Below are 16,765 nucleotides of genomic sequence, written 5' to 3'. Positions count from 1 at the left end.
AGCTTTACTAAGGTCTAAAAGCAGCGCACTAACCTCCTCCCTATTCTCAAAACCCTTAATAATATAAGAAACAACATTTTGCACAGCTTTAACCGTATTCAGTTTTTTTCTGAAGCCATACTGAGCTGCTGAAAACAAATTATTTTTCTCAAAGTATGCTTCAATATTAATCTTTATAATACTTTCCAATACCTTGGATATAACAGGTACAAGAGCAATCGGTCTATAATTACTGATATTTGTTCTCTCACCCTTTTTATAAACAGGCACGGTTACAGTGGTTTTTAAACATTTAGGAAAGATACCACTACTTATAGTTCTATTAATTAGATACGTCAAAGGTTCAATGATAACATCTATGATCTTCTTCAACACAAAATTAGATAGCCCAAAAATGTCTTCAGACTTGGAATTACTAAGCTTAGCAACGATTTTAAAATAAATCTATGTGAAATATATCATCTAATAATACGCATAGGCCTACTTAAGAGGGTGGTGCCCACACAAGCTTAAGTCTAGTGAAAGGTTGATGATGATTATGAAATTGAAAAACAATTTATTTATGTTAGTCATTTTTTATTGAAAATAATATATACTGTTACACAGTATTTGAACAAATTTACAATAATAGCGCGAGGTTGTTAAAAACTATTCGAGTTAACTATAAATTATTTGCAGTTAAGTTATAGATTATTTCGAAAGCAATATTGCTAAGCGGTGAGTAGACAGACAATTTTGCGTTTAGGTTATTGATGAGTTCAACTCTTCATGGAAACACCTTTGCCCGTCCACTGCTCGATGAGTTTCACATTGCAGCCGAGATCCCTGAGAGCGGCCTTCACGTCATCCCCGCATTCGGCGTGCTTTTGGGCGGCACTTACTAGCAATTCCTCCACGCCCAATTTCAGGAATTCCGTGCACAAATCTCTACTTCTTGAAACAATGTTCCTCACAGCCCAAGCTCCACGTTGCTAACAAACAGACAAATAACGCAGTCACTTGTAATAAATGGCATCAATTTTCAAAAATTATCGACATCGACAATGATCATAAAACAATGAATAATTTGAATTTGTTATTTCTAAACACTCTTGTTTGTAATTTTGAAGTGAGAAATTATTACAATGAACATTCATTCAATTTATTGAGTGATAAAGTACCCTATAATTTTATTACTATACTAAAAGATGAAATGTCATAATAGCATAGATCAATACTATTCCCTTGCCAGTTCGAATGCAAACCCCTTCAAATTTGTTAAAAATCTCTTGAAATCTCTCATACTCGAATTAATGACGCTTGAAAAAGAATTTCAAGAAATAATATGTCTAAATTCAAATGATCCTCATTTTATCAAGATCGTTCAAATAGTTTTTAGATCACATAAAATAAATTCATAGTATGAAATGTAGTTTGGAAGATGTTAGATGTTGTATAGCTTGTGATAAAATCTCTTTGCACATTATGAATTAGGCTCAACTCACACTACCTCGACTCAAATTGTACGAATCCAGACGAGGATACTCTAGTTTCTCGACCTTACGACTTTCTTGCTCAATGTCACTACTTCAGTTCCATGCTAATGCATTTCTAACCTCACTTTATTAAAAATATGATTGAAAATAGCTCTAAGAAAAAAAGGGGTTAATTGCGAGCTAAAAAGAAGAAAATAAATCTATCTGATAGCTCTAAAAAACACAGTCGTGAGGTTGTAGAGACTAGAATCGACTGGTCTGAGTGTCACCATTTAAAAACACATGCTGCATCGCGAAGTGGCTGTATTTACAGTCTCTTCTCGACTTGAGTCACGTAAGTGTAAGTTGTGCCTTACTGTATTGATTGATTCAATGACGAAGAGATAGTTTTAAATTTCAATCATTACACTGTTAAATTCAGAACAAATTCATGAGAGTGAATTCAATCAAAACATTTCTGTAGATTATTGTTATTATTAATGAGTAGATTATCGATATAAATAGATAATCACTGAAAATTAGTTTTCTCCATATCTATTTGCAAAAAACAACCTTATTATTCTATATACAACCTTGTATTATTCTAAAGATCAAGTAATATTCATAGTTTATTATTATTATTGTTCCTGTTGGACTGGTTCAATAGATGAATTAACTTGGATAGCGTGCGGATGATTGAATTACCTGGACCGCTCGATCGTTGGGATGCTGCTTCATGCAACTGACGATGAGTTCAGGAGCATTCAATGAGACCAGAACGCGACTATTGGCGGGCGAACGCAGCGCCAGAATCGAAATGAGTCCCAGTCCAGCGCTGCTCAGAGCTGCTGATGACTGCAAACAACAAATAAAGCTCAATGAAAACCCGTAACTTAAATTCACAAATCGAACTATTAATAAATACATAAACAAATGGTATTTACCTGTCTCTTCGTCAATTCAAATTTATTTCACACACATAAATACATGTACAGAAAATCAAAAGAGAGTAGCATGACAAATACATTAATGCAACTGAAACGTAATAATAGATTGTAAGTGAGAAAAACACTGGCATAAGATGACTCTTGTTCGCCAGTGGGAGTAGGAGAAAAGATTATCATACACTCAACTTGATTTAAATTGAATTAGCACAAAAGTTGATGATACATCTTTACTTATGTTAATTTATATTCTTATTCTGACTTCCTTATCCAACTCCTATTCATGTACAGGTCTCTTACTACTCTTTTTAGTAGAGTAGTCACTTGGTTATTTCTTGACAATGTTAAAATATAATAAAACAATAATAAATTAGTGACAGTTACTATTAAACAAATTTTGTTTGTTGTCTAGCACTCAATTTTGTATATTTGAGTGAATTAATTATTTTATTTAAATATTAAACTCATAATTTCACATAAACTGTCACACATATCAACTTCTAACGGTGCCTGTCCGTTTCGAACGTTGGCGATCATATTGGCTACGATGACTTTGTTAGTTGCGCTCCGGAACAATTGAATGGAGGTTTTCCAAACCAGGCTCTCATGTTGGTCGGCCAGGATATTCTTCTTCGACCTGGGGCTCTCCTGCCTTCTATTTTGCCCTGCAGTATGCTTTACAATAGCTCATATCTGCCCTTACTGCGCATTATGTGGCCCAAGTATTGCAACTTCCTGAATTTTATGATGTTAACCAGTTCTGGGGTCTTATTCATCCTCCTCAACACCTCCTGATTGGTAACCTTATCAGTCCATGGTATCCTCAGGATTCTCCTATACAGCCATAACTCAAATGCTTGGAGCTTTGCTTATAGTCCACGATTCTACACCATACAACAGTACTGAGTACACATAACACTTGATCGAATCTTTGAATGCAATGTGAGGTCATGGCTCTTGAAAACAGACCCCATTATTATGAACGCACTTTTGGCTTTTGCCAATCCGACACTGGATCTCCTGAGAATTATCCCATGACTCATTAATCATAATTCCAATGTGTATTGTGCGACCCTCTCAATTCTCGTCTGATCGATGTACAGCTCTGCTCCTCGGATGTCCTCTACATTTACTACATACTTACTTAGATTTCAACTACAGTATTAATCATATTGAAGAAATTCTGTTTTATTCCGTAGTCATTATCGAATGAACTCATACTATTTGTATATTTTATATACATTCTATATTGATGATTTGGTTAATAAATTTTATTATTTTCTTCGTTAGCTTAACTTTTTCTTAGCTAGTGATTAATGATCTTGAATTATCGTTGCGTGAAAATATTAATTTTAAATCATAGTTGTTTTCAAAAATGATTTGAAGAAAGTACTTAACATAAAACAACATAACAAGAGTGGACTGATTTAAAAAAATATACTAACGCTATGATGATCAATGCAAAACAGAGCCGTTTGAACCAAGCTTCCATCGGCCATGATTTGTGCTTTGACGTCATCATTGCCAGCCAGCGTTTTCAGCAGAATCAGACTCACTCTAGCAGTTCTCTGCGAATTGAAATAAGAATTAGTAATGTTGGAAGTGAAACCTTGAATTCGTACTACACTTCGGTAAGATATCATCAATAATTTGTATATTTGTCTGCACCTTTCCTATATAAGATAAATTTAAAATCTAACTTCATCAAATAAAATTTCATTTCAATACATATTTTTCCATCATAATGAATTTTTCGATTAGTGAAGTTTCAGTACAGTTTACAAACTCACATGTCCCAAACGTACCAGCCATATGAATAAAAATAGAAATCTAAGTACCCTTTTAAAAAATAGCCGAAACAATCATGTTGTGAGTAAACAATTTTAAAAAGGGTACTTAAGTATATATTTTTATTTATATTCAATAGTAGCCCTAACGGAAAAAATATGATACTAGCTATTCTTAAAAGAGAGCCAAGTGAGTAGAAAGGATCAGATGCTTCTAATTCTAAACGTCTCTGGAATAGGATAGATCCAGTACAAGAAGAAAGCCGGAAATTATTTCATGTTCGATGGCAATGCAGCATTTGAAAGGGGGATCTTAATATTCAAGAAGAGTTCACTAAGTACCTCTCATTCAATTCCACAAAAGAAATGAATCGTATAAATGTATTTTCAAACTATGAAAAATGTTATTAAATATGCATTTCCTTGAATATTCACAAATATATAACTAAACTAGCAGTTCAAATATTTCAAAAATCATGCAGTTCAAAAATATTAATTATTTTGACTATGAAATAAGTCGAAAAATTACCTCAATATCTTGATGCTTGAACAATATTTCTCGGATACTTTGTAAGCCTCCACAATCTTTTACTGTGGCACACAACTCATTCCGAACAACAAGACTTGACATTGTTAGCACGACTTCTGTAACTTCTTCTTCAGAAATAGTGGAATCTGAAACAAGCGATCAATAGTGGAATATTAGAAATATCATTAAAGAAAGAATAATTACAGCAAAACGAAATATATGACTCTCTAATAAGCTCTTAAATGTTCACTATTTTTAATTGGTTGCATATTGATGCATAACTTTATTTATCTATATTTTCCCTAAAATAGCACCTTTTTAGCATCAAAATTTTTATCTACTTAGAGACATCATACTTGGGGAAGTGAGGATGAACGTGTATTTCTTCTAACTTACACTCAGATTTATTTTACACATTGTATATGCCTATTGTCTGCTTAATGATAAGGTAAACTGTAAATGAAGAAGAATAAATACAGTTGCAATTTCAATTTATGGAAGTAATAAGACCATTGCTAGACAAATTACTAATACAAGTCATCATTTATTATACATTTTAATCACTAATACTAATTTCCAATTTCGGTCAACATTTTCAAATGAATGTTGTCAATCAAATACATGCAAAATTCAAAATCGCCTTCTTTCTATAAAAAATTGATATTAATCAATTCTGATAGCTTTTGGAAATCTGTAATAATGAGGGCATATGTACTTCAAAACTCAAATTTGAAGAATACGAATTGAATTTTTCTAAATTTCATATTTGTTTTGGAATTTTCTTCAACATAGTCGAATCAATCAATTGAATATTATTAATGTTGATTTTCAGCATTTTATTTAGGATTTTCGTTAAATAATAATTATATATTAAATATTATTATAAGTTTATGAGAATTGAATTAATTATTTACTTACTCAAATCGAAAAAGTAATAATAATTAAGAACGAAATTATTTTTATAATCTATGATTTTGGAATAAATTTGTTATACCGATTTAAGGTAAATTTGAAATAAATATGAATTTGTACCGGCATAGAAACTGATGTTAGGATTTTTTATTAATGATATTGAATGCATAAGAATACCTTTAAGAAGATTGGTAAGGAGTGGAAGAAGTTCAATAGCCATGGTACGTGCATGCTCGTGGGCGCGTGACACCTGAATCCGGATGTCATCATCCAAGCAGAGCGCTCTCACCAGGCAGCAAGCTTCTCTCAACACACCCTGTCTGAAAATGTGCTCCAGCCCATTCTCACATAAGTCTGTGTGGATGATCTGCAATTTTCACTAATATTATTTTACTGTGCAAACGGCCCTTAATGATTAAACCTTAAGGGCCGTTTGCACAGTATAGATTGCTAAACTCGACTAATTTAATCGAGTTTAAGTTAATCTGAATGTTTAAACTTAAATCGGTTTTCTCAGCATTTACTAATCCAGTTCAAGTTAAACTAGTTTAGCGTTAAGTTGGTAATATAATGTAATCGTTTATAATATCAGGAAGGCTAATTTTTACAGGAAATTTGTTATTTGTTTACAAACCATCAGTAAATTGAGGTTATGTAGCTACTATTTCCTCGTTCAAAATCCATAGTGCTGTAAGCTGTACGGTAATAAAAGTGGAAAGCGATCAAAAAATGATGAAATGCTATATTACTATTAGAAACAAACTTACATTTAGTTAGTACCAAAATATATATTCTAGAATGTAAGATAAAAGCCTTGTTATAAAAATCTACTTAAATCTACTACGGTCTTCCTAGTTTATTAGAAATTTCTCGAAAGCAAAATATCTCAGATATGTGTTATTAAAAACATGTTTTCTAATCAAAGACCACTGATAAAAATGTCTTATTTTTTATCAAGTGGTTTATTTAATCAAATACTAAACTGGCACTAGCTTTACTCAAGCAAAACCGTTAAAAAATTCTCTATCATCCCAGAAATTTAAATGATTCGTTTTTTGCCCAATTTTTCTCATTCCAAAATTTCTTAGCAGTCATCTTTATCAATCGCATTAAAAACTTCTATCAATTCCTCCATTATAATTATTTTTACATTCAAATAATGATTCATTATAACTTAAATAATTATTATCGTCTACAGAAGCATTAAAAACAACCATCGAAAATAATTTACTAACATCAAATCTTACAGATGTCTAGTTAATCCAAATTATTTGGTTTAAACCTCCTGTTTGGAGGTTTAAACTTTCCCAGAGTTTAAACTCAATACAGAGTTTAAACTGATACTGCGCAAACGGAATTTTGGTTTAAACAAAAAAAATCCAGATTTGGTTTAAGCATTAGCTTAAACTTACACTGTGCAAACGGCCTAAATCAATGAAATTAATCTAGACTAGCCAGCCGCCCAAACACTAGCATGCTAATCACGTGATTCCAGCACGTTGACTCGTGCAGCTGGAAAGATAAGGGTTCCAAGGTTTAACTCAACTTTTTTCGCAAATCGTTTCTTTTTTTGCAAGGTAAATTCTTAAACAGGTTGCCAGGGGAAATTTCACTTTTAGGATCACCATATCTGTTTAAACATAGATTAACATTTTTCTAATTGCTATGCCCGAACAAGATATAGAGAGCATGTACAACAGTCATATTGTGTAGTATCTTTTTTTTTGTTTCAAGTTTATCATAGTGTGATAGACTTCACTTTTATGGCTATTATGATCATTATTATCACTTTTATGGCTATGGCAAGTACCGTTGCTGTAACTTTATATAATTTTCAAGTACTTCCTTCATATGTTCTTAATGATTAACTATCATTGTCAGAGAGGAAAAATTTCTGATGTTCAAACATTCAAAGTTCGTTCTTGTTGTATTCTGAATATACTTTTTCTTAATCAGTATCATGTGTAATTCATAAATTGTATATGTATGTATTCGATACTCCCATATGCGGGCATGCTCGAAAGAGCTTGCATATGTGTAATGTTACATTATGTAATATGTTAATAAATGAATAAAAAATCACGTGCATGACACAGCGCGTGCTATATCAGTTTTAGCAGGTTGCACGTTGTTCTCAACAGACAGAGATTCATTCTAGCCCGAAATGTCATAAGTCCATTCTGATTTTCGGAAGTTGTATTCTCTAAAATTTGAGTTCATTGCTAAAAGAATCATTCAATGAGAATCATTAGCTTAGAGCAGCCCGATCTCAACTTTCTATTTTGCTGCAACCAAAAAATATCTTGATTAGTTGAAGCTGTAGCTTGAAATGAGACTTTGCAAACAGTGATCCTTGAAACAATGAAACAAATTGCTGTCTAACAGCGTACGAGTAGGTATTATTCACTGTTGCTGGAATCAGATTCACCCACCTGTCGATTATTTTCATGCAGAATGCAGCACTCACGTAAAACTCGTAGAGCATACCTTGTGAGCTCAGTATCACAATCTGGCGTCAAAAATCGTATTAGAAGTTTGCTACCTTTGGAATCAAAGAGATCTGGATAACCTGGAACAATACCATAAATTAATCCTGAATCCGTGATTCAATAATATATGAATCATAATTATCTTGAAACAATGACAAAACTTAATATTATAGACATAATAGTATACTGCTTCATAGAAAAATGTAAATAAAATTGTCATTATTACTTGCAACCTTCCTTTACATTACAATAACCTGTTTAGAACTTGTTTTATCATTACTTTGATCTTTACCTATTATGAAAAATATATTATGTTAGTTATATATATATATAATAATGTAGTTGTGATAAATTATGTGTTGTATGGAGTTATTATACAGTCAATTGAATTGCTGCATATATTCTGTATTGTTTTTGAAAACATTTATTTTATATTTTTTATAAAGTATTTATTTAATATTTATTAAATTATTTTCACAAGAAAGCACTGATCGTGAGAGGAAAACAAGTATACTCCTTGTACTATTTGAATTAAAGTTTATTTATTTATGAGTGCAAACAATAATATAGTCGGAAAAGAAAAAACAGGCTATTGCCCAAAACTTCTTCAATTTTCTAATTTTGCCTTAAATTGTATTGAAAGTTTACATGGCAATGTGAATATTAGAAGGTGAAAGTATACACAAAAGATAAAACAATAAGGGTTAGAAAAAGCTTAAACAGAATTGAATCAGATTGTAGTTTTATCTCAAAATAAATCACGATATAACAAATTCGACTTACTATTGATTTGATCCAGTTTAAACTGAGATTCCAATTAAACTCGCACAGTGCCTTAAAAGTCATCTATGCATATTACATTATAGTTTGTGAATCTATGGCATTCCTGAGGAAACTAAAAATTGTCAAAATAATTTTCTTGATAAACACTAACCTGACAATAACGATAGGAGAGCTTGTAATGTAAGAGTTTGTGAGTCGCCATCCTTAAAAAAGTCGAAACAATCTAAAAGGAGATTGTAACCGCCCTCTTTGCCGGCAAGTATTTTACTAGCAACTTCTTTATCACATTCCTGTTGCACTGTTTTCACGCTCAGTTTGAAGAGTTGTTGATTTTTGCCGTCAAGCGCTTCCCTCAGCCTATCTAGTGCTTCTTTAAGAGGATGAGTGCCTTGAGTGATGGCTACGTTCTTTATAATATTGCTCAAATCAACACCCTGTAACAAAAAGCCAGACTCATTGAATTGTTAAAATACAGTTTATAGTTGATTAAACATTTGAATAGTTGAAGAATACATTCTTTTGCATTTCGTATCAAACAAAATAATTCTTCTCATCCCCTATCTACAGGAAACCGTTTTCAATAATAGATTTTTATCTGTAGCCTATCTTCTTTCTCTATTCATCTACTTATTTATTTATTCACTTATGTTTTCATTTAATATGACCAAATACTATAGGGTGCCTGCAATCTACCTGTATTCATTTTTATTACGAAATGAAAATTTACTCTAATGCACAGCCTTAACGTTTCTCCACCGGTGTTAGTATAGTGATAGTAAGTACTAATAATAATAATAATAATATCGAGTGACCTGGCTGGCTCAGGTCTGGTGTCAGAGTTTTCAGGTCGCAACTGATCAATTTCAGGGCCTCTGACATGACCTAACGACTGCTTTTTAGGCAGCCGGGACCGACGATTTAACGTGTCCATCCGAAACACGGGAGTGGCCCGAGATAAATATCTTGCCCGGGCCGGGATTTGAACCCGGGCCTCTGAATCATAAAGCCAGCATCTGATCCACTCGACTACGGCCATTCCTAATAAGTACACTAATAAGTACTAGTGATAGTATGTCTCGAAAAATATATTATGTTAATAATGTAGTTGTGATAAATTATGTGTTGTATGGAGTGATTATACAGTCAATTGAATTGCTGCATATATTCTGTCTTGTTTTTGAAAACAATGTATTTATTTAATATTTATTAAATTATTTTCACAAGAAAGCACTGACCGTGAGAGGAAAACTAAGTATACTCCTTGTACTATTTGAATTACAAGTTTATTTATTTATTAGTGCAAACAATAATATAGTCGGAAAAGAAAAAACAGGCTATTGCCCAAAACTTCTTCAATTTCCTAATTTTGCCTTAAATTGTCTTGAAAGTTTACATGGCAATGTGAATATTAGAAGGTGAAAGTATACAAAAAAGATAAAACAATAAGGGTCAGAAAAAGCTTAAACAGAATTGAATCAGATTGTAGTTTTATCTCAAAATAAATCACGATATAACAAATTAGACTTACTATTGATTTGATCCAGTTTAAACTGAGATTCCGTTCAAACTCGCACGGTGCCTTAAAGTCATCTATGCATATAGTTTATGAATCTATTGCATTCCTGAGGAAGCTAAAAATTGTCAAAATAATTTTCTTGATAAACACTAACCTGACAATAACGATAGGAGAGCTTGTAATGTAAGAGTTTGTGAGTCACCATCCTTAAAACTGTCGAAACAATCTAAAAGGAGATTGTAACCGCCCTCTTTGCCGGCAAGTATTTTACTAGCAACTTCTTTATCACATTCCTGTTGCACTGTTTTCACGCTCAGTTTGAAGAGTTGTTGATTTTTGCCGTCAAGCGCTTCCCTCAGCCTATCTAGTGCTTCTTTAAGAGGATGAGTGCCTTGAGTGATGGCTACGTTCTTTATAATATTGCTCAAATCAACACCCTGTAACAAAAAGCCAGACTCATTGAATTGTTAAAATACAGTTTATAGTTGATTAAACATTTGAATAGTTGAAGAATACATTCTTTTGCATTTCGTATCAAACAAAATAATTCTTCTCATCCCCTATCTACAGAAAACCGTTTTCAATAATAGATTTCTATCTGTAGCCTATCTTCTTTCTCTATTCATCTACTTATTTATTTATTCACTTACGTTTTCATTTAATATGACCAAATACTGTAGGGTGCCTGCAGTCTACCTGTATTCATTTTTATTACGAAATGAAAATTTACTCTAATGCACAGCCTTAACGTTTCTCCACCGTGTTAGTATAGTGATAGTAAGTATTAATAATGATAATATCTGGGTCTGGTGTCAGAGTTTTCAGGTCGCAACTGATCAATTTCAGGGCCTCTGACATGACCTAACGACTGCTTTTTAGGCAGCCGGGACCGACGATTTAACGTGTCTATCTGAAACACGGGAGTGGCCTGAGATGAATATCTTGCCCGGGCCGGGATTTGAACCCGGGCCTCTGAATCATAAAGCCAGCATCTGATCCACTCGACTACGGCCATTCCTAATAAGTACACTAATAAGTACTAGTGATAGTATGTCTCGAGGAATTATTTAACCCATGATTTGAATTGGATTGATATTGATAAATTTATTATGGTAATCCAGCAAACATACAGAGACATGAGTGCCTATGTTTGCTGATTGCACATAGATATACGTAACGTATTCTGATTATGCATTCATAATATGTTTATTGATTATAATATGCATTCTTGTAAATTGTGATTAATTTCGATGGAATAGAGCTTGATTTGATTTGAGACTCTCTCATCATCTAGGCACAGGCCGTAAATCTAATATATAAACCCATCATCTCAAATTTTCTACTGGGGGCTCTGGAAGTCTCGCACATACTCTTTACTCAGCAACAGGGGAGGAATGTTGCGCTGCTGAGATGATTAGATTTCTTGGTGTTGACCTGTAGGGAAATGTTAAGTGGGATAGGCACGTAAAAGCATTGGATGTGAAATTGTCCCGTGCTATTTTTGCCTTGAAAACAATAGTCAGAGTGGCAAATAGAAAAACAGCACTAACTGTCTATCATCGTTATTTCATGTCTCACATCAGATACAGTATCTTATTCTGGGGCAGCAACCAAACAAACCTTCAGTATATGTTCCGTAAGCAAAAGAAAGCAATCAGGGTTATTGAGGGAGCCGAATCTAGGGTTTCATGTAGGCCAATTTTCAAAAAACTCAAATTATCAACAATTCCAGCCCTTTATTTTTTGGATATTGCATCTTTTGTTTACAGTAATAAGCAGAAATTCATGGAGGATAACATTTCACACAGATACCCCACAAGACATAAAATGTTTACCCTCCAGTACAACACTCATAGAATTTCGCTCTTGGAGGGGGGACTACATTATGCTGGGCTCAGAATTTTCAACTGTTTGACGGACGAGCTTAAGAGTGTTGACAGTCATGGTAAATTTTATGCAGCTCTCAAAGATATACTGACTGAATGCTGCCCGTATTCATTAAGAGAATGTTATGAGATCTTTTCATTGAGAAATTCTCATTGAAATCCTAGAGATCAGAAGTTATCCAGACGATTTTGTAAAATGGAAAACTTTCCCTCAGTGGAGGGAAACCATATACTACTTGATATACCGTATTTGACATGTCGTACACCGTTTGAGCTGTGCTCATCATATGCGGTTTATACTATGAAATAACAATAATAATAACAATAATAATAATATAGTTTATTAAATTGAGATTATTCCTATGGAATCAGGGCATCATCGTGATATTCAATTCAATCAATCGTTGACCAGGCTCATGCTGGATAGATTTCGTCAATAAAAAGTACAATAATGAACACTTAAAACACAAAGTTCATATCAAGATGGCACTATAAATGCGATGATCAAAACAATTCAAAGAAACTGGCCATCTCACCAATACTAATACCATACAATGGCACACTAATAAGTTTTTCGTGGGGGCTAACAATTTTTTGAAACCACTTGATTGGAGGTACGGTATCCACTTACTTAATAATAGTATTATCAATTGAAACTATTATATTTGTCAAAAAATTTGAAGAGGGGTCCTATTTTCGGCCTTGAGTTGAATGATTAAGGAACATTTCAATGAAATTAATTTCAAGAAACACATTTTGGCAACTTGAAAGTAAGTCACGACATAATTAAGATTTCTATTAATTCAAGTATCTGAGATTACCAGTAAAACATTGTGATTGATTAGTTGAAAACTTGAGTCAATTTAACTAACCTGAGCTTCAAACTGTAGCACAGCCTCTTCAACAGCCTGTTCAGGGGACATGTCAAACTCTTCAATATTCTCTTTGACAACATCATTGAATGTTTCTTGAGTGATGACACGAACCATTTTCAAACCTGAAACTAAAATGGACAGTGGTGTAAATTTTGGTTAAATTGGTCGAATTGACTACCTACCTATCGTAAACTTTATTTTGATTTTCATTTTTCATAATAATAATGCGATCGTAAACTAGTAACCATTTAGTTTTAAATGAAAAAAAACAAGTGGGCAAAGTTAGGTATAGATAAATCAATAAAATTTATTACAGTATAATCGAAATAATTATTGGTATTATTATCTAGAGTGTAAAATACAGCTTTTTCTCCCCGAGGGAAAAAATTGATGATCAAGGTGAACTTTCCCTTCAAGGAGAAAAAATGGTATTTTTCACTCTAGATATACAAATAACTATTTCAAGCTAACTTGCATTGATTTTTTTCAAAGAAAATTTTTATAACATCTTTGCTGTCACCGTTAGTTATATAATGTAGCTTGATAGTACAAAGGAGGATGCAAACATGAATAAAAATTAAAATTGCAAGAAGCGAAGACAGTGCTATAGATCTACGAAAGATAGTTAATAAAGTCCAGAAAAGTCCTCAAAGCAGAATAAAAGTTTAATTAATTAACTGTGTTTCCTTTGAACCTTTCAACTAATCTTAACACACGGTAATTGAAATTTTCCTACGAAAATAAAGGTTCAAGTTACAATGTGGCTGATATTAGGAGATGACCTTCTTACTCATTTTTATTGGGGATGATGCCCACATGAGCTTGTGAGTGGGTTAAGGGAAGTGTTAGGGTGATTTGATGAGATGTTCAAACGTCCATTCCTATCCGAGAGATTCGAACCCGCGACCAGGTAAATGTGTAATTCTTTAGCGACGACTCGAGGCGAAGGGTTAAAGCCGCCGCAGTTTGAGCACATAACCTTCAAATCAATTATATTTTATGATTCATTGGATTTTTATATGAACTTTAGGCGGCAGATGAACTGGAAGTGTTGGCTACTATATTGCCTATACGATTCATGTCAAATAAATCATTGAAACCAATCGATTTATAGGTTATGTACTCCAAACGCGGAAGCTGTTCAGCAAGGCGTCTTCAGTCGTCGCTAAGAAATTGCTCTAGATAGTGCTAGGAGACTAAATGGTGCACCACCTAAAGATGCAATTCCTTAGCGACAACTCGAGCTGCTGTTTAGAGCAAGGCTAAGAATATTAAAAAAAAAAACAATATAGAAGCAAACATTTCCAGTTCAACTGCCGCCATAACGTTTATAAGATGAAAAATCCAATAGATCATCAAATTTAGTTTATTTATTTCACACACACACACATAAAAGTTTGTTACAAATTAACAAAAAGTATAATAAATTTATACTTTACGTGCTCTAGTCGCGGCGGCTCTAATCATGTGGCTGGAGTAGTCGCTAAGGCCTTTAGTCCTCTCGGCAATCCTGGCTTAGCTCGTACAGGAGTATACCACATAAATAATATTACTAATTTATTACATAGGTCCAAACTAATTAAAACCCCTTGGCTGTTTGCAATACTAGTAGTTCAGAGAACAGTAGAATTCGCTACACTCACTAAAATCACTACTAACACACGCCCGCCTATTCACACACAAACACACATACAAATTGGATTTAGAGTATGGTGATATAAATGCAATAAGAACAGTGGTGGACGTTGAGAAATAGAAGTTCTTTACATTTTTTGAGCTAGGATGCACGGTTAAAGAGATAAAATATCTGGAACTTGAAATGTGGGTCTTGGGGGGGGGGGTACTGATTGAATGATAAGAAATTCAAAATTTTCAACATGTAAAGTATGAAATAAGACCGCCTTAGAGCGCTGGAAAATAAAAGTTTCTTACAATTTTGAGCTAGGATGCACAGCTTAAGAGATAAAAATCTGAGACTTGAAATTCGGAGCTTTGGGAGGGGGCGGAATCATCAAATTCCAAATATTTTGAACACGTGATATATAAAATAAGACCACCTTGGAGCGCTGAAGAATAGAGATCCTCTACACTTTTGAGCTCGGAAGCACGGTTGAAAATATAAAAAATCTGAAACTTGGATTGGGACTTAAATTTAAAAAAAAAAATCGAATTCCAAAAATTAGAAGATTTTCAACATGTGATACATGGAATAATACCACTTTAAAGAGCTGAGAAGAATAAGCCCAATTTGAACTTGTCTGATAAAGTATTTTAGGTTGTATAGGGATAGGTAGTATTTTAAGTAAAGTTAGATTGATTTTTAGGTTAAAATTTCCGAATAAAGGGCCGCCATCTTAAAACGGGGATGGATTTAAAAATTTTGAATACATAAGTTTCTGCGACTTGTTTCAAAGTACTTGTATACCAAATTTTATCCAAATCGGACCATAACTGCGACTGTAACTGCGGTACAAACAAGCAGACAAACGCCGATTGACTCGAAACATAGAATTCGTTTTGCTCATTCAATTAGTAAAAAATACTAGTGGTGAAAAACTACATTGTTCTATAATATACCCTATTCTAATATGGTTTATTTTCTAGTACAACGCAAGCATCCAAGAGAACATAAATGAGCTGATATACTTACTTGAAATTATAAAACATTTATAAAATTTTTGCAGCATGAAAATTGATATTTTTAGTTTTTCTAATACCAAATTTTTATTGAACAATTGGGCTAGGTCTACAGTACTCTAATATTTGAATAATTTATAAAACTTTTAAGGTTAATCTAGTAACTTACCTTGAGTTGTAATAAATATAAATCAATATATTTAATTGTAGATAGAAGTTAATCTAGTAATTTACCTTGAGTTGTAATAAATATAAATCAATATATTTAATTGTAGATAGTAATTAAAATTTCATATTGGTACCTATTTATCATTCATAACCCCAACAAAAGAATAAATTTAAGAACTCTTACTTCTCAATCAAACATCAAGTCAATATTTTTAATCACTTAAATACAATTTTGTCAATGATAATTCACTTTCTTCTAAATATTTATTAAAAAAAGGGAAAGCACGTTCATATGTCATTTGTATGCCCACATGCAAACATAATAATTTGACAAGAAGCAAAAACATAACCTCAATCAACATCAACTGTTTGGCTGCCACCTTAGACCAGTTATAGAAAAGACACGCTGGGAAGTCTAGCCTCTGAAGCCAACATCTACTGCCAAATTCACCCACCTTGACGTCACAACAGTGACGTCACGCATCGTATTGAAAACTTTTAGATTGTGTCTATTTCAGATTCATGGTGTTTTTAGGTTATTTCTGGCAATGGGCAAAAACTATATCTGTTATTTTATAATGTGTTATGTGATATCGGCCTCAAAGTTATAATATGTTTTGAAAATAATAAGGTAACGGTAGCCTTCAAAACTAATTTATAGTCATGCTGCAATGAGTTCACTTCATAACCAAGGATAATTATAACAGTTACAACTTACAATATTTATGTGTATAAATTTCAACTTACGCGTGAAAAGATATTCCAATTTTTTTCCTAAAAAATTC

The 16,765-nt window shown here is 32.9% G+C and overlaps 1 protein-coding gene across 4 annotated transcripts; it reads right to left on the bottom strand.

Annotated features, from left to right (window-relative positions):
* Positions 1-555: 555 nt before the first annotated feature.
* LOC111046622 (armadillo repeat-containing protein 6 homolog) lies at positions 556-16,335 on the bottom strand. Of its 4 annotated transcripts, none has more exons than XM_039424683.1 (9): positions 16,165-16,335; positions 13,173-13,303; positions 10,569-10,851; positions 8,059-8,195; positions 5,804-5,993; positions 4,715-4,860; positions 3,844-3,966; positions 2,160-2,309; positions 556-971 (listed from the first exon to the last, which is right to left on the bottom strand). In XM_039424683.1, the coding sequence occupies exons 2-9, from the start codon at positions 13,287-13,289 to the stop codon at positions 759-761; spliced, it is 1,359 nt and encodes a 452-aa protein (XP_039280617.1). In that variant the 5' UTR covers positions 13,290-13,303; positions 16,165-16,335; the 3' UTR covers positions 556-758. The 4 variants fall into 4 exon arrangements, with proteins under 4 accessions (XP_039280617.1, XP_039280614.1, XP_039280616.1 ...); XM_039424680.1 differs by having other exon boundaries at positions 16,047-16,328; XM_039424682.1 differs by having other exon boundaries at positions 16,115-16,328.
* Positions 16,336-16,765: the final 430 nt, after the last annotated feature.

This window comes from Nilaparvata lugens, chromosome 3 (assembly GCF_014356525.2).
Source record: "Nilaparvata lugens isolate BPH chromosome 3, ASM1435652v1, whole genome shotgun sequence".
Taxonomy (NCBI): domain Eukaryota; kingdom Metazoa; phylum Arthropoda; class Insecta; order Hemiptera; family Delphacidae; genus Nilaparvata; species Nilaparvata lugens.
Note: the sequence above shows the minus strand (reverse complement) of the source record. Positions and strands in the feature narration are given on the sequence as shown.

Bases quoted from the DNA above. Each gene is read 5' to 3' on its own strand.
- LOC111046622 (XM_039424683.1), bottom strand. From the start codon at position 13,289: ATGGTTCGTGTCATCACTCAAGAAACATTCAATGATGTTGTCAAAGAG. The intron at 10,852-13,172 runs GTTAGTTAAATT...TTTTTGTTACAG, and splicing joins TGCTACAGTTTGAAGCTCAG to GGTGTTGATTTGAGCAATAT. The intron at 5,994-8,058 runs GTGGGTGAATCT...TGAAAATTGCAG, and splicing joins TGCATGAAAATAATCGACAG to ATCATCCACACAGACTTATG.